Consider the following 24,490-nt stretch of genomic DNA (forward strand, 5'->3'; position numbering starts at 1 on the left):
AAGGCTCATCAAATTTTTTATTGGCGGAGAATCAACGTTTTTCTAGGAAAGAATCACATTTTTTATATCTCTAACTTTAATTTATTCGTTCACTTTGTCTTTTCTCCTGAGTTCTTTGACCGTTTCCAGCCTGAAGTAAAAGTTTAAGACTTCAAAACAACTTCATCAGAGATTTATTTTCCATAGAAATCATCACTTTAAATACCCAAAACTGGACAGTATAGATGTTTGCATTTGTACAGAATGACTTTAGCAAACCTTTTGCAGTAGATTCAGCAAAAGAAAAGGTTAAGAAAGACATTCAAGATTTCTTTTTGCTTGGATAAATTTCCTAAAGCTGCACTGTTGGTCACATCAATGTGAGCAGATGAGTTTCTGTTGGTTCAGATTTGAATCTCTGCTGTTTGGAACTGAAAACCAACATCCATGTTTGCTGATTTGTCATCATTCAAACCCTCTTTTATCAAGTTTTGGTCTTCAGATAAGATTGTAATTCAATAAGACAGAAACCTTTTGTTTGACCGATCTGCGTTTTGTGGTGTCTAGACGTCGTTGATAATTGACATTTGCTTCAATCAATTCATGACTCACATCTTAGTCATATGAAACTGTATCACCTCCATCTAGGACAGATCACTCTGCAGAAAAAAATAGATTTAAGCATGGATGTCCTGTTTTTGTTAGATTTTTTGGGGTTTTTTTTTGTTTTGCTGTTATGACAACATCGTACGCCATTTTTTAAAACGGTCTCCTCCACACCTGAGGCGGTGTTTACCTCCAAAGCTTTTTTACTTTGATGCTCCATGTGGTAAAAAGGGTAAAAAAAACTCTCCTCCTTTGGGCCACATTGAGAAAAAAAGCAGCAGATATATTTTAGGTTGGCCTAATTTATCACCCTGAGCTTAGGAAGAAGACACAGACATCTAAAGCTGCCTGAGGGAAGATTTGTTTGAGCTAAATTTACTTAACTGCCTCAATCTGTTAGTTCACATTATGACAAAGAAATCCAGACGTTCTTTGGTCTATTTTATATTTTTGCAGCAAGAAGACATGAGGTGTTTTAACAGTGGACGTATTGTGTAAATGCAAGCAGTAGATTTGCTCTTCCACCGTCGGCTTATTCATTACAGAAAGAGAAAATCTGGCAGAAGTTGCTTGTCTGAGGGAGAGGATCCTGTGAAGCACTAAAAAAAAGACATTTCTTTCCTGGTTGAAGCGCTACAGATGATGACTGGTGATGACTAAGACCGGAGATGAATAGGAAGCAGCCTGTTAAAACCTCTTGGCGGCAGAAAGGGTGGACAAAGCAGAACGTTTCAGACGTAGAGCTAATTGCCTTATAGGTAGGTAAGCATTTTTCAGATTGTTTTATAAAATTAACAGCAGTGCTGAGTGCTCTGCAAAAAATGTGTTCTCACAAAGCAAAGAACTTCCTGGACTGCACAGTGTTAACTAGTAAAGAGCCTGGCTTTCTGGCTCCTTAATATATTTGGCCAACACTGTGGCTCCATGCAGCATTAAAAGTTACTTTGACGTTAAAGCAGCTGAACAGATCTGCCTCTTTCTGAATGTAAACCTTGTTGTTCAGATGGACACATTTCATTTATTCTGCTGAGTAGATGGAGAGACTTCTCTTTATTTGGGGTTTAAGTTTGTTTTGTAGTTTTCTCTGAGTCGAATCGCTGAAGCAACAACAGCTGCACCATGACGAGACTGCGAAGAGCAGGAACAAAATAAATGTTAGAATTTAGATCATCAGCAAAAGAAATATTACTGCAACTTATGGCTGGAACACACTTTCAAATAAGAGCTTATTAGAAAGAGCGGATATTAAATTTATTTTGAAAAACCACTCGGTTAATTAATTGATTCCGCTTTTGTCTTTATTCATATTTTAATACAGTTAGAAGAAAAACTTCTAACTGTATTAAGTTTTGATCCACCACAGGATGGGAAAGGGTTTGGCAGCAAAAGTGTTTCCATTTCCACTTTGGTGCATTAAATATTTTAAGCCAAAAACGACTTCAAGCAAAAATAAAATCTTTAATAAACACACAGATAGAAACCCGGCTGTTGATTCTCAGATCCCAAACTCTGATTAAAGTGTGTTTAAATGTTCATTTTAAGTGTAGAATCTCATGGAGCTTAAATCAAAGCAATTAGAAGATTCTGTTTTAAATGTTGTTTAATGTGCTGGAGATGATGGGACATTATTCCAAATATGAGCGTGAAGCAGAGAACTCTTCCTCTAGAAATATATTGACATTTTTTCATCTCTTTTTTGATGACCTAATATACAATATTCTGGGAAGAAGCAAACTTAGATACGATCGCTGGTTATATGTTGACAGAAAGAAGCAGAGAAAGGCAGAGGCAAACAGGAAGAGAAGGACGGACCCAAAGGGAAAAAAATCTGTCAAGATGGCAAAACCCAAAAGAGATGGAGCCCAAATTAATAAGTAGAAGGAAGAGTCTGAGTGACAGCAGAGAGGAATAAGAGACGAAGACAGAGAGAGATCAAACAGAGGGACGGCAGCATCGATAAGCACAATAATCAGAGAATGATGACACGTTTCTGCTCTTCTGAACATTAAGTGCTCTGTCACTGGGGCAATTTAACAAACTGATTAACTGATTTTTATATTCCATCTGAGCCTAAATTCATCTCCCTGAGAGGACGAACCTTTGCACCAGGCAGGTTTTGGCTGGTTTATAGTTTTAACTCATCTTAAGTTGGTGACTTTAAACAACATAATGAAGCAGGAAAATTAATTCAAATATGTCTTTTGACATGAATATCCTTTAATTCAATCAGAATATCAAATTAATTCAGCACTGTATATTTTCCTCAGGAAAGTTCCTAAGTTTTGGAGTCACAATGAAATAACATAAAAGTTAAGCTCATATATTCTCCTGACATACAATATAAAAACCTGATATCATGTCAAACAAACTTGGCCAGATAAAATGTAAATAAATCAACATGCTCCAGTGTTTTATGACTTTCCTTAAACTGGTAGCAAAGATGAGATTGTTTTACTGATTAAAACTAAATTGAACATCTTAGAAAAGATGTACACACACATGATCTCGTTACTGTTAACAACATGCAGTCAGGAGCTACAAAATAACATTTTCACATAGATTTTAAAAACCACCAAATGACATCAACTCCACAATCTATGACATTCTCCAGGATAAAATATGATGTATACAAAAATAATGGATGTTTTCAGGTGGAAAATCTGAAAATATTCACATATCCTTTCAGTGACATCACTGAACTGATTTGCAAAAATTCAGAAAAAAACCAAACAAATATAAATTTATTTTAATGATATGTTCATCTAATTGAGCAAACCTGTATGAATTAAAGATGCTGTTTTAGCAACTTCTCATGATCAATCTTCTGTTCACCCTCCATCATAGAAAACCTGTTGAACTTTTTCTTTATTTAAACCCATAATCAGGCAACCTGCTGATAAAAATCATCTTCTAATAGCTTCTTTAAAACAATAAGTACAGGAAGCTTTGTGAGTGGATAGCCATTAGAGAAAAACAGTGACCTTATAGTGAGGAGCCAATGGATAAAGTAAAACTCTGTGGCCTTTAGAGCATTTGGTTGTTGAACTGGACTCTCAGATGTTTCAAAGTTGCATTGTTTCTTTTTTCAAATAGAATATAATTTGCATCCAGTGGTTATTCTCCCATGAGGTGAAAAGAAAAAGCCGCATGATATACACTAAACATTAGATTTTCTCCAACTACAAGTTTTCCAAAGAAGATAAATGAACACAGACACTGAAACACAAGTTATCTGAAGGAAGTTGAATTGGTTTTGCTGTTGTTTAGTCAAAGACGAGGTCGCACTAAACTGTGAAGAGTTTTAAACAACCAGCTGTGCAGAAAATGGAGGAATCCATCAAGAGCAATATCAGATTTAGTGTTTGTATCTTTAAGCTACATAATGACAGCAGATTTTATCCCTTTGACTGCTTTCCAAACACTCATAACCTCTGTGAGGAACAGACAACACGTTGCTGAATAACCACAGGCTCCATTTAGCCGTAAAATACAGCTGGAGGAGGAAAGTGTTTCTTTTACAGCTCAGCCATCAGCTTTATGCCTCACTACTTCAGCGGAACGCTCACATCACGGCGCAGTCATTTGGAAGGAGCTCTACCACAACAGCTAATGCTCTTTGTTTTTTCTGTAAATAAGATGTTTAACAGAAAATGCAATTAGTATCATACTGAATGTCACAGTGACGAAGGGGTCCGGTAAAACTGAAATGTTCTGATGTCTGAACACATGGGAGGTGAAGTCAGCAAATCAGAGCAGTATCAGATTCAATTAGCTTCGTTAATAAAGCTTGATAACACCCAGATCATTTACTTCCAGACAGTGAATCTAATGAACAGCGTCTGAAAAAGAGGATTGTTGGTGTTTTTTTATGACAGCTTTAAGCGCAAAATCTTCTGTCTGTGTTTATAACATCTAAGCCTCATGAAACCAGGATCTTATCAAAGCAAACAGCATTTTTATGCTACAGCGATGAGTTCAGTACAGATGGGAACCAACAGAACCTGAAATGTTCTGATTTACAGGGCAGCCATTTTACCAACAGCCGGTCCGTACCGTCTCTAGGGATTTAACTCGTCTGTATTTGTTGTCCATGTTGAATTAACTGATAGCAACCAAGCCTGAAAGATTTTGTTTTCTTCCAAAAGAAGCGTTACATCAGGGGTGTCCAAAGTACGGCCCGGGGGCCGTTTATGGTCCTTGGACTGAGTTTGTGCGGCCCCCAACAGCAGGTTGAGAATGACACAAATTTGCCACATTGACACTGACATTTTATTTTTCTGTCAGGGTGAAATTATTACCAACATCATAATGCAAAAAGAATTTGTGTTTCTATAACCAAGCTTTTATAATAATAGAACCACGTTTATTTAGAGGTTTTTACTGACTGAGAGCTTAACTTTTCTACAAAAAATCTGACTATTTTATTTGCTTAATTTCAGTTTTCTTCTTGTTTTGTCTTTTGGCTGCGAGTTCTTCTGAATGAACGATTTTGTCCCAGGTTTGGACACCCCTGTGTTACATGATACATTTGTGATAAATTAAGGTAAACTGAGTGAGGAAACTTAAAAAATAATGTTACTTTTCAAGGAATCTTCAGTTCGGATGCGCTTAAAAGTACACAAATAAAATAATACAAACACTTTCCAGATGCTCCCCTTTAAGATATTTCTCTAAAGTAACACAGTGAATATATATTTCATAAAAGGTTACATTTAAAAAATTCCATATGGTGCGTTGAATATTTACAAATTCTCATCATAATTCCCAGCCCATATCCATCTGCTTTAAATAAATGCATTTAAAACCAAAAGCCAACTGTCAGCATATATGAGAGAAAAACCTTTCAGAAAATTTACTCCCTTCTGTTTTCCCATATTTTTGGACGGCCATGCGGCCCATAATGCAGCCGGCTACCATGCATTGGCCAGAACTGCCAGGTGTATTTATTTCTTTACTCCTGGTGAAACATGGGAGAGCTGCTGCACATGCAAACACAGAAAAATACAAACTTCTGCTGTTTAACAGGCCAGACATGTGATTGTTGTAGGTATTATTTATTTACTTGGTAAACAATCACATCCAAATAATTTGAGTCCTTCATATTCAATAAGGTAAGTATTAAGCGTTCATTATTAGTAAACTAAACTCACACAATATAAAGGTTTATTTGAATAAACTCTGAAAATTTTTCTTTGTGTCATTTCTATCAATGTTTTAGTTGATAATACTTTTAAATCTAATTTTGTTGAGGTGAACAGTTTCAGGTTAAACTGTGCATTCAGGCTCCTCCAATTTAAGGAAGTGAAAACAAATTAAAATCTATTTAATGCTACATTTTTCTGTTTTTTATTTGAGATTATGCTCCATTTAAACCCATTTCAAATCTTTGCATGAACTTCCAGAGTTTTAACAAGACAAAATGTGGAAAAGTTTCATTTCTTTGCATTCCCTGTAAAGGTCTTGGACATTCAGTTTATATCTACATCAGAGGATTTACTGTTCATGTATTTTATCATCAGCATTTGTTACATTTTATTTTTGAATTAAAAGAAAATGAACACAAATGAACTGGATGCTTGTTTTTGTTACATTTTTTATGGACCAGGAAAAAATACCAAAAAAATAAAATTTTCATTACCAACGATCTGCATAAATTTATCCAAAGCTAAAACATTGAAAGTTTCCTCTTCCACATTTTAACAACAATGTCATATTGTTCACATAGTTTCAACAAAGGCCCCAGTATGGATAAAAATTCTCTTTTTAAATAAATATGTATCTCCTTCTGTAATACCAAAGTAGCTAAAAAGAGTAAGGCGACTGTTTGTGGAACAAAACATTAACCTGAAGTAGGATTAATAAAGAATGTAATTATTTTTGAATGGAGATCCATTGTTTTTTGCTTGTTGCGTATCAATTAAGTAATTTGATGTTACTGATTGATTAATTCAGCAGGTCAAACCCTGAAATCTGCTGCTGAAAATTATAACAGAGTCTTCAGATAAAAGAGCAAAGATCCTCAGCAGTCAGACCAGAAAACGGAGACGATGTTTATCAATGAGTTTACAGAAGAAAGGAGGGAGAGAAGATGGTAAAAAGACAAACTCCAGGAAAAAATAGCTCAAATAACCTAGTTTTACTCTTGATTAATATTTATATTTCACCTCTAAAAGACAAACCAGAGCAATGTTGTGTGTGCTGAAGCAGAAGGAGAGGATTTTAGCTGTCATCAGAGACAATGGGATGTGGATGTCGAAGTTTGTCGGATCAACATATTCAGGTTTTCTTCCTGTCACCACCACACAAAGCCCGGCTCTCCACCAGCTGTGCCACTAAGTGAATCATTTTCCAATTGCACTTTTAAAGAGGAATCTCACGGATCCTTTTGTTTGGTTTTGTCTCCCATTAAAGCTTGTGTCAGTTTCACTTCTGCTTTATGTTTTACCCTGCTGCTTCCTACTCTGTAGGATTATTCACTCTTCCATGTCTGTAATCATGTCTGCATAAAACATCCACCATCAGGATGCAAACAGGTCATCAGCTCAGAAGGTTAACAATCCCTTTGGACAAATTCTGTTTTTTGATTCTGGTGCATGTCCAGTTGGACATTTGTCAAAGTGTTTGGCATCATATTAAAGGGAAAAACTCCTGATTTTTATTTAAAGCAGATTTTGAGTCTCTCTGGCCAACATAGACGTCACTGGAGCTTGTTAAATCAAAAATATCACACATTTCTCCATACCTTTGACTAAACTAGGTGCATTTCTTTGAGCTCAGTCGTATAACCCTAACCCTAACATGAGGGACAGTTAATATCTCCGTTAATAGAGGAGCCATGTTGGGATGACTTCCTGAAGGCGGAGATTCAGAAAGACCAGGAGCTTCTTAAAGAGACAGAGGCCTGATTTCAAGGCGTTACATCAGCAAATTTATTTTGAGTTACTGTATATCTAATATATATCACATTTTTATAATAACTGAAGATAACATGGTTACTTAATTATGGTATAAAATTTACACACTGTGTCTGCAAAACACATAATACTTCCCCTTTAAATAAATTTCAGGTAGGTTTAGCACATAATGCTCAATGTTTTATGATTAGCTATAAAGAACATTCTAAGAACTAAATATTTCATTTTAAATAGCCCATGTCTCATGTTTCTGTAAGCAGTGTACAGTGGGAAGGACTTGAATCTGCAGCCACCAGCCCTCCGCCCCCCCAGCATCAGCAGCTTGCCCCCCCCCCCGGCTCTCTTTGGTGTATATTTTAACGTCTCAGTGGAAAGTGGAGCCGCTGATGTGCACTGCTGCGTTTTGCAGCTTTGGAGTTCATGGTGGGAAACAAGCACAGCTGCTGTTCCTGGATTAAACTACAACACAGTGAAAAATGCCCTCCTGGCTGCCATACAGTGTAACAAATGAACACCTGCAGCTCCTCTTTACCCCATTTTCCTCCTCCTCCTCCTCCTCCTCTTCCTCCTCCTCCCTATAGAGTAGACCTCCTTTCCAAGCAGTCCATTTTTTAATCCTGACTTTTCTGGGTCGTCTCTTCAGCTCAGAAGAACTCGAGAGACTTATCTGTTTTCTCTCAGTCTGACATCTTTTTCCTCACTACGCTTCAACTCTTTGACATCAGCTTCGTATGAATTTCTGTCTCATTATCTGCTCCTATACAACATTAACAACATTCATCAGCCCAGTGGCTAGGAGCCTTCCAGCTGTTCTTTATTTTTATTTTTATGCTTCCCTCACTGCATCTGACTGGTCTCTGTGTGGGTTTAAGTTTAGAAAATAAAGTTGAGACAAATAAAATATGAAATAATCAAAGTTTTCAATACACAGAAAGTGACAGAAGAGGGAATCCATTTACAGAAAATAAAGTAAATCAGCTGAAACTCTTTGAATCATATTACATAAAAGGAGTATAACTAGAAAAAGAGATGATGAATAACTTTCCATGGAGAATATTTTTCTTTCAGATATTTACATTTTCATCGGAATAAAAAGTTTCTGTTTTGCAGGACACTCAATAAGCAAAAACAGTAATACTGCATTAAACCGTAAACTCATCTTAATGACACACTGAAAGTTTCATAAACTCTTTTTAGTTAAATAATTTTTGTTGAAATTCTTCCTGCGAATTTCTGAAACTAAGAAATTACTTTTTCTAACTGTGTCTGAGAAATATTTAGATAACATTTTTACCAAAAAGCTGCCAGAAATCCGTCCCTTGATAAATATCACACAGAAAAATGGGAGTTTATCCAGATATAATTCCTTTGAAATGTTTCAAGCTTAGTGGAATATGTGTTTTATAAAACCACCTTGAAGTGGGTCTGAATTTCAACGGGTCCAAAAAGACCCAGTCATGGAAGACTGTATAGTCAATATATCATGCATCAGAGGGTTAAAGCTCAAATTTGCAGAACTTGAACAAACAGCTACATTTTTCCAGAAATAATTCAATTTATATTTTATATCTGCAGCATGAATTTGTGGTTCCACATCTGAACTGTTTGGTTTGGATTCATTTCATAACAGTGGATTCTGTGTGAATTTCAGAAATTCTCACTGAATTATTTCTGCTTAACGCTGATATTTTTATCACATTCATGCCCCAAACGCCTGATTTCCTGTGTCTATTCAGCTAACAGGACAGATAACAGGATAAAATCAAAGGCCGTGATTCTGCTTTATCTTTATTTTTGAACATTGAAGTTCAGTGTTTAGAATTATTTATTTTCATTGGTTCATACCTAAAGCAATCAGAAATCCTATAAAAGATGAAGGTCTAGTTTAACTACATTCAGCCATTACTTATAAACCTTGCTATAAAGTGAATAATGTTTTCCCAGAATCGTGAAATAAAACCAGTTTGATTTGTTACCTCGGGTCATAATTTAGCAGCCAAACAGGAAGAAACCCACCAGAAAAGCAGAGCTTGGCTTTTCCTCTCCTGAAGGAGGAAACAGAGTAAAATGCTTCACTGAGCTAAACTCAAACACTTCTCCCTCCTTTTTCGCTCCATTTTCATGCACAGAGACACAGCTGACTGCAACAAGTGTACATTCAACAAAAAAGTGTGAAAACTGACAATGAGAAGTGAAACATGAGAAAGAGACCAAATACAGCTCCGATTTTTAGAAACAAATTAAATTCCTGGGAACCTTTTAACGTCTGTTCCTCAGATGAACAGGTACTGAATGCTGATCAGGGCGATGAAACGGGGGATCGATGACTGCCTGAGTGAACATTCAATTTGTCATGTCTTACATTTACGACTCAAGGCAGGTGATTCATCTCCACAGTCAGTCTGTCACGTAGAAATCAAACACCTGAGGTGCTAGATACCACATCCAGCAGGCAGCGTGTGAGAGCGAGCATCAGTGAGATTACAGAGACATGAGCATTAATATTATGTTTATTCTCATTTATTCTTATATCACGTCTTGAAGTCATCTTGTTTTAAGAAGTAATTTTTGATCAATAAGGGAAAGTTGAACTAAAAATAGTTGCCTGCATAGTGCTGTGATTTCTGTACTTTTTCACTTTTTAAGAGCCGACTCTAATTTATTATTGTCTGTAGCCTCATATTTTAGTTTAACGTGGAAAATATGAAGTTCAGTGATTTATAAAATGCCTTATGCTTCACTTTTATGTATTTGGTCTGTTACATAAACAGGGTTTCTCACTTTGTGTAGTATTTTAATTAAACCTTTCTTTCTATTTAACACTACAAACACATCCAGTAGACGGAATAATAATTTATTATGATGTTATGAAATATCTTCAAATTGCAACCAGGTGTCGCTTTGTGTCAGTCATGTTGAAGTTTTTTTGTTTGTTTGTTTTTTGTTGTTTTTGTGACACACTCTCTTCCCGAGAAGACGGACAGAATCTGGAGCGGACTGCCATGTTTGTACCCCCCACCTCCCCCGCTGTTTTCACAGAATGGTACGATCCAAAATTCTCCCATGTGATTGGCCAATCAAAACTACCAATCAAAACAAGGTTCTGCTGTGTGCAGGGTGAAGCCACTGAGAGTGAGAGCTGAGCAGCTAAAGACAAAGAGACAAATATTTTTGATCATGACCTATGAATGGTCTTACAATCAAATGGTTGTGAGTTCGATTCCAAACTCCTTCCTCCACCTCTCAATGTGCTGCTGAGCTTAAAGAGGCGCTATTATGTGTTTTCCAGGCTCATAATGTCATTTTATAGCACAATTAAATAACTATGTTCATTTTATTTGTTGTTTATTTTTTTGGACATTTAAAATGTCTTCCAGTTGCAGTGTTAAATGTTTATTGATCTTTGAGACTGTGTTCTTGCATTATTACCTTTAAATTACTCAAAAATGGTCTCAAAAGCAACAATATTATCAGTTATTGCAATAATTTCTGGGACAATTTATGGTTTATCAAAATTTGTTATCGTGACAGGCCTAAGTTAAAGTAGAAATGCTACATAAATTAAATTAATCTGCCATAGAGCCAGACTCTAACACAGGGGATCGTTTAGAAATCTCACAGTCACGTTGCCAGTATGAATAAATGTGGGTTTCAAAGTAGCAGTACACAAACCAGCAGTTGATCATTTATTTATAGTCAAAGTTTCATCCTCGTACATCTTGCTAAGATGTAGCCACAACCTGGCCGCGCTCCCTTCAGAGGTGCTTGATCTCATTTCATGTCTGAAGCTTTAAAACCGACTCTCAACTCATCTCAACTTTATGAGTACTGCAGCAGACGGGTGCAAACGCAGGCGTGAACGGGACCAGGGAGAGCAATGGGAGTGGAGAGAAAACAAGTGGTAAAGCAATTAAAAGGCAATTTGTGAAGGAAGGACAGAATTAACCTGCAAACCGGGTTTTCAAATCATGGAGGGCAAATGACTCGGAGAGAATGAAAGTCTGACAGAGAGACGCTGAGACAGAGAGGCGGAGAGCGAGAATTAACCTGCAATCAGGCCTCTATTTAGCTGCAGTCAGCCACAATCAGCAACCATATTAGCATTTAATTAGTCTGAGAGCCACAAACCACGGCCTGCCGCTTCGCTCTGATTACCTCATACACTTCTGTCAAATCTGTGTGTAACTGCTGAGCATCATCTGTGTATCTGAGCACATAAAGTCCCGTTTTCACAATCTGTGTCCAGACATGATAATAAAACCTGCAAAAAGCAAAACTCCACAAACAAAACGCTCAGCATTGTTTTTATTTTAATCAATGAAAATAAACCTTATTTTGGTAATGACCTGATCAATTTTTTTTTCTTACACCATCTGTGTGTCTCTGCTTTGTTAGTTTAAAAATACACTTGTAAACTGGGCTTCAGTACGTTACCAGTATCAAGGTATAAAACTTTTTAAAGGTTGTAAAAAGTTACTATGAATTTTATTTATTTCCTGAAGTGGACAGTGTAAATTAATCAATTATTAATATACACGTAAATATGCCAGATTTACCCAATGAGGCTAATTTTCATCTGATGGAAAAGATTTTTAAAAAATCAACACACACGACAGGAGATGTAGCTGATGATTTACAACAGAATTCGTAAAGTAGTGTCATTTACAGTAAATATTTATATTAAAAATAAAAACGAGACATATCTGTAAAAAAAACAAACAAACATGTAAAAACATTAATTCAGTTTGGTTTGACTTTATTGAACGTAGTGTAATAAAAGAATTAACGAAGCTATATTCAAACAAAATAAAATGAAAACAAAAGCATCAAAAAAGCAAAAGAACAGTAGTAAAATGTATTAATATGTTCTAAAGAGAGAGTAGAAATATGAACTTATTTTTATAAACACCCATCTTGCATTTCGTCATCCAATAAATTACTATTCATGTTGATTATGCACAGATTACTGTTAGCTTAATCTTAAAAGCACATTATGATTTAATTGTTCTGATTTCTAAGCACATTGAGAAATTACCAGATTCTGCCAAATTATTAATTTGATCCAAATCAAGAGTGCAGAAAATGGGCTCAAAGAAATTGAAATATCTTTTATAGATTTAGTGTTCATACAGACGAAAAGAAATCTGAATTGATCTTCATATTTTATTTGTTACAAGTTATTTCCAGTCACCTTTTTGGTGTTCAGTATCTTTTTTATAAGTCCATGTCTGCCAAACAAAGCGGGATGAGGAATGATTTCCCCTCTGGCTGCATGGACTCCTGCGCTGAAGTTCTGCAGAATCGGCACCAGAAGATGACCTGTCTTCCAAAGGATTGAGAGGATCACTGAGTTTGTCAACTGCACTGATTTCACCAATGTTGCCAGGTAATATCTGCAGATTCTTCTCTGATCAATATTAATCCAGTTTGACCATTTGTGGTCAATGATCTAAAGTATCAAACTAAGAACCAGTAGGGAGCTCAGGAAACAGAGTGAACTCTCTGGAAACATGAAGGAGGAAAGTCAATGAAAACGAGAAAAGAATCGTCATGTGAAGGAGATGAGTCTGTGGAAGAATGAAAGAAAAGGTTTACATGACAGTAGTGAGATTTACTATAATCTGGTTTGGAAGATGTTCTGATTTTGGGAGTGACCACAATGGACGTGACTAGAAATAACTGAGTCAAAGAATCAAATGGAGCTGTTTAGAGAAACTAGTCTTAGCTTAGATGTGCAAAGGAGAGGCATGTTAGATAAATGATGGTGGATGCATGGCTGCCAAGGAGGAGCGACAGAGACCAGGGAGGTTTGTGGATGTGGTGAAGCACGATAAGCAGAGGGTTGGTGGAGCAGTGTGTCTGGGATGGTTGGTCTGCTGGTGACCTCTAAAGGCAACAAGAAAGAAGAAAACGTGATCAAAACAACGACTAAGATGTTAACACGAGAAAATGTCCTGAATGTGTGTTTGTGCTGACGGCCACTTTAAAGTAGGAACCACCCAGAAACATTACACAGCTTGTGGTTGCAGCACTGGGACAGAGATTAACATGGCAGCCATAATAAATATCATGACATTCTGCACACGCAATCATCAGCTGCTCGGCTGCAGCGCTCAGCGCCGGATCGAGAAACGCTGCTGAAGCAAAAAGCAGCGCTTACACAGGCATGAGAGACGCTGCAGGGTAAGGTTATAATATTTATACCTTTAGTCCTCAAGATTTCCAGAACGTGTAGTTTTGCTTTTACCATAATGGCAAAACTATGAAGCCTATGCAAATGATTTGAAAACAATTTGTAAAAAAGAAAAAAATCAGTTTGTGAGTTTTCATCTCACATTCACATGCAAACAGACGAAAAGCATTGACTCGGGGAATCAGATTGAAAAAGCACACCACACGCTTCAGTTATTCATTTGTGAAAAAAATTAAACCATGAGTCATTTTCCTCTTACTTTCTAAATTATGCACAACTTTCTGAGCCTATCACATAAAATCCCAATAAAATAAAGAAAGTTAGGCGTGCCCTGGTGGCGGAGGGGTTAGCGCGACCCACATTCAGGCAAAACGTGGCCTCGACGCGGCTGTCGCGGGTTCGACTCCCGGACCCGACGACGTTTACCGCATGTCTTCCCCCTTCTGCTTCCCCCTTTCCTGTCAGCCTACTTTAAAAAAGGGACACTAGAGCCCACAAAAAAAAGAGAAAAAAAAAAAAGAAAGAAAGTTGTAATGTAGCAAAACATGTTCAAAGGGTGTGAATCGTTCTGTGCTTTTCTGTACCATTTGATGTTATTATTATAACCTGTTATTGGTATGCTACTGATATTTCACCATTTCATTTCATTATGTTCCAGTCTTGAATAATGTGCAGAATACATTTCAAACTTTACTCTAAATGCCACTGGAACCACATCCAAGTAAAAATCTTTCTTCATCTCTCACATGAGACTGCATCGAAAAGATTATCTACTACTGCCGTTTTCCAGACCCGATTAGTGTGACGACAAACCAGGAGTAATAAAATTCAGCAATAATACCAGTCCAGATCAAAAAGCATTACATCATCATAAACTCATCCACCAACAGGCTCCTCCTCTTCCTCTAAACTTATCCAAAATGTCTCGATTTTAACAGAATGTATGTCACTAAAGTAGAATCATCTGATTGTAAAAATGAATGTCTGTTTTCAGAAAGTGGTCAACTGAGACCCAAGACATGAAAATGGATCATTCGGTTTAGGAAACAACTAGTTAGTTCATCTAAGCTTCTTTTTGTTTGATACTGTGAAATCCAAAATGGTTCATCATCTTTACCTGCAGCTGGAGGCACAAAAACTGGTGTTTACTTTTTACTGTGGATAAATGATAGATTCAGGTATAATCCTTTCATTAACTGAAGATTTTAGCTCCACTTCTAAACTTGCATTTTTAATGTAAACCAAAGTCCTTTAAAAATGTTGATCCAATATTGGAATTAAAATGTCATTTAAAAACATCTGAACTGTGAAAACAGTCAGCTCAACAACAAGCTGAATGGATCGAGAAATATTACAACAAAAGTGATACTTTGCTTATCCCCAGAAGACGATTTACTTCTGGGCATAAATCGTCCCAGAAGTTATCGCGATAAACGATAATATTGTTGTTTTGAGACCATTTTCAAGTAATTTAATGGTAAAGGCACAATGATGCAAGAACACATACTCAAAGCCCAAACAGAAAGACATTTTAAATAAACAAATAAAACAAATTTTTAGAAGGACAAAATTGTCCTTCAAAAAATGGCGACCAAAACACCAGACTGAAGACTTTTATCATCCAGCTTTTGGTAGAAAAAGAGTAAAAATAACTCATGCAAATGGAAATTATTGAGTTTATTTTAAATTCTTAATTGATTAATTGACAACTTGCTTTTTGCAACAAGCCTGCTGTGTGTGTTCGTGCCCACTTACCGCCATCGTCCTCGTCGAAGGAGTTCATACAGGGGAAGTAGATGGCGAGGGCCTCAAAGGACGCCGAGAGGCTGATGCGGCTCTGCGATCTCTCCATGTATAGGCCCGCCGTCGGGCCCGGGTCGGCCGGCTTGGCCAAGCGCGGCTGGGCATTCTTCACGCGGAGTACGGCTCGCGGCGTCTTGGACGGCTGTCAGCTGCCCCCACGGCAGATCCGCTTCACCCCGAAAAGAAGAGTCGGAACAACAACGCCAACACCGACTTCAATCGGTGCAGATTTAGCTGCAGCAAAAGTTACGGAGGAGGAAAGGCTTGAATGCTTTTAAAGAAGCAAGCTCCACAGGTGCAAAACATCCTAGGAAAAAGAAAGTAGTGAAGCGAGATACGAATGTTTTCTTTCTTCGTGTTCATGCAGTTTGTGTTGGAGAAGAACATCTGCCAGTCATTGCGAGTCTCCTTGGTTTCGTTCTTCAGTAGGTACTTGTATACATCCTGCTCTTTTACCCTCTGTGGTCTTCAGAAGTCATTTCCTGCTGGATTTACTGCCGTCACTTGGTGGCTCTTACCTGCATCTTTGCACCGATTAGACTTGATGTTGCTCTTCTCGATTCACAGCTTACCTCGGAACTAACATCCTCCATCTATTTTGAACATCCAAATGACTTGTTACCTTTGGTTTCCGCAAAAGGATGAACGACGGGGTGGTAAAGGTGATGTTCACGCCCTGCATGAACCGTCTTGCTTTCCCAAATGAATCAAATACCTCTCTCCTCGGTGCCTGGCAGTGCTGGTTCCTCCTGCTTTGGGCAGAGTCAGTGCTTTTCTTTCATTCAGAGAAATTATCTTCCCAAATCCGCAGATGCCAGCTTCGTCTCAGATCAGGTGGGCCACCATCAGTTTCAGCAACAGTTGCACCTAAAGAGCAATCTGTTGCTTCGGTCTGCCTTTGGAACTGTTTCACGTTGGATGCATCTGTTGATGTTGGAAATGTTCAGAAGCTCGTTTGCTTCCAGGCCTCTCCGTTGCTCCTGTGTGGCTCCGCTGCCGTGCTGATGCTCCTCTGTCTGCTCCAAAGGCAGGGAAGGACAGAGAGAACGGTGGAAGAGAAAGAGAGGAAGAGGCTGCGCTACGGAACGGCGAGACTCTGAGCGGACTCATTCACTGGTGAGCGGCAGAGACAGAGAGGGAGGGAGGATGGAGGAGAGAGGGATGGAGGAGGGAGAGTTAGCAGACTGCTGCTGGCAGCTGGACCAATCAAAACGTGGATGAGGGAAGATAGGTGTGGCTAAGAGGAAATCAAGGCGGTGAAGGGCAGTGCAAGTTTACAGTGTCTCTCCGCTGCCTCCTTTAACTGATCAGACATTTTTTTCAGCAAAGATATTTAAAACATGCATTACAACACAGATACAATGAGCACAAAAGCAGCAACACAACCTCCTGACTCAGGATGTAGAGACGGTGGAAAGGGACATTCAATTAGCTGTAAGGGGCAGAGAGGACAAAAGACAGCCTGGGCAAAAAGACAGAAGCACTGGGGCAGAGTTCCTCCACCGACATACAGAAACAAAAAGTTCACTAAGGAGTTTTTACACCAGATAATCTGGTAGACTCGGTTCCATTGGGACCAAAACTGCAACATTTGTTCATCTCCAGCTGCTGTGGTTCTGAGTTAAACCAACCTGTTCCCCTCCTGGCCTGTGGGGGCGCTGCACCAAGAACCACTGAAGGAAACGACACAAAAACCTCTGAAGACACTGAGCGCAACTTCCTTCTTCACCAAATAGAAACTAAAATGGAGGCGTCAGATTTTAGTGGTTGGAGGATTTCTCTTTAGTCTTTGGCTGAAGACCATGAGACATTTCTCCTTCTAACGCTAAGCAAACGAGTTTGTTTTAGCTGCATTTACCCAGAATGCCCTGCGTTGTAATCCACTTCCTGGTTTTGCACTGGCCCCCGGTCCATTTGGAGTTCACACATACATTTGAACCAAACCAGAGTTAATTTTAATCAAACTGAGACCAGAGTTTGATTAGCATTCACACCAAACAAACCAGACTTTCTAGACAAATGAACTGGAGTTTGATTAAAGCGGGTTGAACAGATCTGAGGTGAATGTAGTTGACCTTTCTGTCAAAACCTTTTCCTGGTTGAGATCAATCAGGAGAACTACTTCTGTTAAAATGAAATATCCAGAGTGAACAAAGTTACTGGAGCAGTAATACAATGGCAACAATAACTGCAAATAATTCATTAATGTATTTATGAAAGATGAAAATATCTGCATCCCGTTCTGCTTTTAGAAACTGTTAACCACCAGTTAACCTGCAGTCTGAAAGAGAAGTGCCCTGGAACATGTGGAATAATTACTTTCCTAATATAAAATATAATTCAATTAGAGGATTTTTAAGTGGGGAAAATAAAAGATAGACATCTGTTTAAATAAATCCACACAGTCTAAAGACAGGACTCAAATTACAGCTGAACAAAGCTCGCCTCTGCAGTCATGAGGTAAAAACCTCCAACTCTCTTTTCTATGAAACGATGTTAAAACTAGCTTAGGTTTAGTAAAGAAACAATAATAAAACATAGACATCTGCCATGAAAGATATTAAATCAGCAAGTTGCTCTCCATCAGGCCGTCCAGGGGTTTATTTTCCAGGACACAGATAATTTAGAAACTGTGGACTGACCTGTCTCTAGAAAAGTTGCCAAAATGTCTTTTTGTTAAAAATGTAAAAGCGGTTCTTTAAGTCTCCCAAAGTTTGACAACAAGCCTTTTCATGCACATTTGTTACCCGATGGTTCCAAAGGCTCTGTCTTTGTTGAAATCCTGATTGCTGTTTTAACATTTTATCTGCAGACACATTTATTACTTTTTCGTGTCCCTTTCCCGTAATCTCTTCTCCTTCAGGAGTTTCTTTCTTTCCTTCCTCGTTTCTCACTCTTGGCCTGCCGTTGCACTTTCTGCCTGTTCCTGTTCCTCCTGCTTTCTGTGCAGCAGAAAGACAAAGGAGGAAGGAAAGAGCCTGTGTAATCAACATCGCTTCGCAGGGCTCCATTCATCTCTCTGCTTCCATAGATAGAAGCCATAGGCGACACATGCACACACACAAACACCGGGACAAATAAACACATGCTGCACTGACTGAGACAAATGAGCAACTTCACATAACAGCACAGAGGAAATGTGGTGACTCATGTATTTTTCTCACATGTAATTATACACACACACACACAGAAACATAAGAAATATACAAGCAAAAGTTGGCAGAAATTACCAAGTTTTTATATGTAAGCCACCAAAGTTTATTCCACAATGTCAGTCAGACTAATGGCTGGTCAGAGAACAGCGAGCTGCTAATATATCATGTTGCTTTTATGAAAATGTCACAAGTGGAGATGCTGAAGTCAGCAGCTCCAACAAACTAGAGTGAAATGATATGTGAAATACAGAATCTTTACTTGGAAACTCACCGGAAAACATTTTGGTGAATTTTGAGTTTAGCATCATCTTCTCAGAGCAAAACGATTCCCAAATGGAAACATCAGTTTAGTCTTTTAAAGTAGAGCAGGTAAAAGTTTACAAGGTTAAAGTATACGAAACAGAGAAACAGTTTTCTACATTCAGCTCAGGACAGAAGACAAGACCATCAGAAACTACATTTTAATGTTTTAACAAATGAAGCAAAGTGTGCACAGATCACTAGGTATGTTTTAAATAATCTATTTCAGTCCAGCAGAAAAGGAGATAAAATTATCATTTTGTGTTTTGTCTGTTTTTATTATGAAGCACTTTGTGGTTTTTGACTTGTGAAAGATGTTATTTAAATAGCATTTATTTACTTCCACCAAGTTTCTAGGAACTTCTAATTGACTTTATCTATATAACGTGACAGAGATTTTTTTTTTTACCTCGACTAAATTAAAGGTTGGTTTTTCCAAATTATTCAATGTGAGATTATGAGTCTGCAGTAAAAGATTAATCTATTTTAACACTTTCTCCTCATTTAGTTTGGGTGGTAACAGATTTATCCCCACACATGTTAAATCTAATGCAGTTACTGCCTTTGGTAACAAACTGAAGTGAGAAATAAAAAGTGATCTTTCCAGTCCTGCCTCTGAATTATTCATCAGTAATCCTGCTTTGTCTGATCATCTGACTTTATTTTGGATTTGGTCTGGATTTGGACGCACAATGCTCCGCTGCTGAGGCATCTTGCATAATTTATCACATGTCCAAACGGCAGCAGTAGATAAATAACCAGTTCTTTATTTTGCTACTTTTACTGGTCATTTTTGGCTCACGGCCTGTTTTTCATGCTGCTGTTTTCTCAGGGCTTTTAACAGAGTCTTTACGCTGTGACGACTCCGTCTCTGTTTACCTCTGAGCTGCGGCCAGTGAAGTGGACTGGTATTGTGTCGACAAGCACTCGACTGCTGGCTGTGAGCATGCTGTCCAAGCTCGCCTTATCACAGGAGCGTTGACCTTTTACTACACCTGCCGCATCGTCTGTCTTTGGCTTTTTTACGTCATCAGCCAACAGTCTTCCTCTCTGCTTTTTCCCTCCATCTGTTTCTCTGTGAGATGTCGTCTTCCCTTTGAGTTTTGTTTATGTGTCTGTATAAATGTAAAGCAGATTTAACCTCACTCCATTTTATTGACTAGTTTCCCGGTGATTATTTGAAATGATGGTTGTTTTACTACCAATTTCATCCACATTATTTTCCATTTGATGCATTGTTAGCGCTGTTGCAGTAAGAAGGTCCTGGGTTTGAATCACAGCCTAGGGTCTTTCTCCAGGTTTTCTCCCACAGTCCAAAATCGTAACTGTTAGGTAAATTGTTCTCTAACTGTTGCTGGTGAAGGCTGTATGAAGACCAACTCTCTTCCCTTTTGTTGTTTATGGAGAAGAAATCTGTGAAAGGGGCAGCATCGTGTGTTTTCAGGCACAAAGTGCCATTTTATAGCATATTAAGTAACTATATTACCTTCAGTTGTTAAAATGCTGTATATATCAAATATGACTGAAAAGAAATTGACTTTGTAATTTAACACCTTGAAATTGGGCCTCTGTTTCTTTAAAACTCATGCTCTTTCTGAAACTTCGTCTTCAGGAAGTCATCACAACATGGCTCCTCTATTAACCCTTTAACAACGTTTTACCTGCATTGCTCTGAGAAGTAGCTCCTATAATGAGCTCAGCAGTTCCACCAGGTGCTAATTGCTGGTGACTAGTCTGAAGGAGCTGCTCTGTGAGGCAGAAGCTTGGAAACTGAGGCAGAGCTGCGTCTTGAAGGCGGGGCTAGGTCCACCCAGGCTTTTTACACAGCTGAATGGTTGCCATGGAGATTGAAGGATTTCTCAAACATGCATGAAAGAATGAAAGCAACAGTCCAGGTATGTTTTTGACAATATAGAATGATGGAAATCTAAAAAAAAGTCAACTTTACATAATACTGCCCCTTTAAGACAATGTGATTAAAATGATCTTTTTGCTTTTGCAGAAGGTTTAGAAATCAAATCAAAATCTTAAATACAGCACTAATCCTCAGTAGCATATGCTTAATATTTGCATTTATGTGTTTGTTGACCATCTTTTCCACCTCCACCGATGCTCTGAATGTTTCCCATAAATGAATCTGGCCCATAAAGACATTTCAGACACGATAATCTGGCTAAAACACAGAGCTAAGCCCATCCAAACCCTGACCTTAACAGTGTGATCAGTATGTGATATAAAGGTCACATCCAGCCTGTGTTTGGGTGCCGGCTCGAACCAAACCGACATGTTGCCACGGCAACTGCAAGTACCGGCCTGCGCGTCAGGATCAGATGACACTGATGTGAGATGACAAGATCACCCTGAGAGAGACGGGATGAGAAAGAGGGGAAAAAATTAAGAAACACACTAAGAATTTTTTTTTTTATGAGGTTAAAAAATATATATATTAAAGCGGCGGATAGATTGAAATATAGCGGGGGGTGGAGGGGGGGGGGGGGGGTTGTCCAGTTCTGCATTGATTAATTTTAAAATCCTTCCAACTCTGCTTTCATACATACAGCCATGTAGACCAGAGATTATGCAACTGAATGTGTGTTATTCCATCATAATCCGTCACTTGGTGTTATAACTGAAACTTTCAAAGCTGTATAAAATACACTTATTCTCTATTTTTTTTGCTTTCTGTGAGTTAATCTGTTTCCAAAAAGTTAGCATTCTCCATAAAACACCACCAGGAAATACATAAATGAATAAACCCACTTTGTATTGGATTGCATTAATATCAGTTTATAGAAGTCAGAGAAGGAGATGTTTGGTATCAATAAGATGAGATCATGCAGAATAAAACATTTAAACATTTTTTAAAAGCAGTCCTGTTAATAAAAACCTCATTTGAATGTAGATTTTGAATTTTAAGCTGAAAGCTGATTGTAAAACATAAATGACATAATTTATGTAAATCCAGACTGATGCATTTAAAGTTATTAAAGTCCTGGCTGGTATCGGTTGTGTTCTAGGCTTTCCGATTACATTTCTGTGAGGCAAATCTGAAAAAAAAAATAAAAATAAAAAAAGGTGGGATAAACGAAGTTGTGAGAAAACATGGAGCAGGTGAGCTGGAGGATTCTTTGAGCTAAATCCAAGCATTCGCAGGATTCCAGATCAAACATTTTTCTGTGGCTGTCTGAAAAAGACCGAAAGCTTTCCCATTAAATGATTGCTGAGGCTTTTCAGATTATGCTTATGTCACACAAACTTGCATGCTCACGTCAGTCTGTCTGTCCTGCTGTGTCTCTGGGGTCTGTCCAGAACAGACAGAAGGCCGGTCAGCGTGGACTCATACATGTGTGTCTTTGTGTGTGTTTATATTAGACGAGGAACCAAAAAAAGACTGAAGTTTGGTTTTTTTCTGCTTTTCTGTCTGTGTTGATGTGTGTTTGTGTGGCCATGTGGAGACGTAGCGAGATATTGCAGATAAAGATGTTATATAATCGTGTCATAATGGATCACCAGGTAGCCCTGGTGCCGTGTGTGTGCGCGTGTGTATTTGTCACGGTGAGCTCTGCCAAAGCAAATAGATTTGTGCACACAATAAAGACCCCTACGACAGGAAGGACTCTAAATTATCTATGGTTCTATTATACATGTTTCTGCAGTTTATGGCTGTAGTGTGAGACATTTTAGTGAAATATTTTCCTGCAGTATCAGTGAACTGAAGCTTGTTGTCAGCCATCTTTTTTAATTTGATGTACAATCGTACAATAGGAGTACAATTTAAGCTCCCTGACAGAGAATCTGATTGATGCGCAGGAACGTCTTGGTCAGATGAGCAGGAATGAATTTAATCGAAGCTGAAGAACAGCAAGAACCATCTCTGTGCACATACATCTTCATAAAAATGTTGTTACTCTTTTCTGCAGTTTAGCAAAAAGAAAAATGTAACCTGAGAATGAGACCTGCAGAAACACAAAATCTTACCAAGTATTTGGGGTCTAATTTCTAGTGCAAATATATTTTCAGCAACAAATATGAGCTTGTTTTAAGTCAATAATTCCTTAATATTGATGAGCAAATTATTGTTCATTTGTCAGATTATTTCATTTACAATGTGGGAAAGTTGTCTTGTGTGTAAGTGAAATAGTATTTTTTCATCAATATTAAGAAATTATTGACTTAAAACAAGCTCATATATCTTGTCGAAAAGTTACTTGTAAGCTAATTTTGTCTTATTTTAAATAAACTAAGATATTTGCACCATCACAGCCTAAAATAAAGTAGCATTCAATAAAATAGAATATATATTTAATTAGACTGTGTCAGAATAAAATCACATTTTTAAAGTAGCCTTTAAGTGGGTATTAATCATATTTTTTACACATCTAATACAACTTTCTGTATTAAAAATGTTTGTACAGGCATGGTTTAATATTCTAATCTTCTGAAAAATTTAATGTTTGGTTTTAATTAAACAGAAAATCATCATAATTCACAAAAATAAAATACTGAAAACATTATTCTGTTCAGAGTTACTGAAGTAAATCAACTTAATCACATTCAAATTTACTGACTAAAAATAGCTCTGACATTATGATTGTACCAGCTTTAGGAGACACGTCATCCTTATCCTGTTCTCACTGCAAAGTTTACACATTTCACTGCAAAACAAACTTAAAGAAAAATATCCAGGTATTTTTCGTACCGTCTCCACGGTATTACAGGCTTCACGTATTCATGCGAGTACATTCTTATATTTTTGTATAAACACTGAAAGCAGCAACATCACCATACATGGAGTATTATATAACCACAGCGTACACACAGCGAGAAATAGGAACAAAGCAGACAGAAACCAGGGAGAGATGCAGAGAAGCCATAAATCGTGTTATCTTTGTGTGTTTGTGTCTGATGGATTGTTAAACAACAGGAGGAGATTGGCTGTGCACCAACATCTGGTGTGTGTGTGTGTGTGTGTGTGGGGGTGGGTGTGCGTGTGTGTGTGTGTAGGCATGCAGATGTAAAGGTGACATTGATTAGTCTTTGAGGATAAGCTGTTGCTACTGTTCCTCATCTCTAACCTCTAACTTCCTGTTCTCAAGGTTAAATGTGTCAACGTTTCCTTTTTCTGTCCATTTCCAGTGTTGCTCGTCTCAAACTCTCTTTCTCTCTCTCTCTCTCTCATCACTTGTTTTCTCTTTCATTTCTTTCGTCTTTCATTGTCTCTTCTCATCACACCAAAGGGGATTTGTTCAATTTCTCTAAAACATGAGATGAGCCATTTTACTGAAGTTGTCGCAGAGTGAATCAGTTGTTTTTCAGTCAGGAGAGAAGAAAGCAGCTTTGGTTAACGGGGAAAAGAAGAGATTTGAATTATTTTAGTTTTTTATGTGTTTGTGTTGTCTTGGTTCTGGAGATCAACATGTTTCTAATAGATGGTGTTAACATTTAAAACCAGCCCTCCCACACATTCCTTTTCTGAACTTGTTGAACATTTTTCAATAACCATCACTTTTAATATGTGAGCAAATTACTGTAAGCTCTTC

General features: G+C 37.8%; 1 protein-coding gene across 1 annotated transcript in view; it reads right to left on the reverse strand.

Annotated features, from left to right (window-relative positions):
- Nucleotides 1–16,634, reverse strand: part of rims4 (regulating synaptic membrane exocytosis 4) — a 36,903-nt gene extending 20,269 nt beyond the window's left edge. The window contains exon 1 of the mRNA XM_032549435.1: nt 15,448–16,634. Coding sequence (XP_032405326.1) covers nt 15,448–15,544 — 97 coding nt within the window. The 5' untranslated portion in view covers nt 15,545–16,634. The remainder of the gene's footprint in view (nt 1–15,447) is intronic.
- Nucleotides 16,635–24,490: the final 7,856 nt, after the last annotated feature.

Source organism: Xiphophorus hellerii, chromosome 20 (genome assembly GCF_003331165.1).
Source record: "Xiphophorus hellerii strain 12219 chromosome 20, Xiphophorus_hellerii-4.1, whole genome shotgun sequence".
Taxonomy (NCBI): Eukaryota; Metazoa; Chordata; class Actinopteri; order Cyprinodontiformes; family Poeciliidae; genus Xiphophorus; species Xiphophorus hellerii.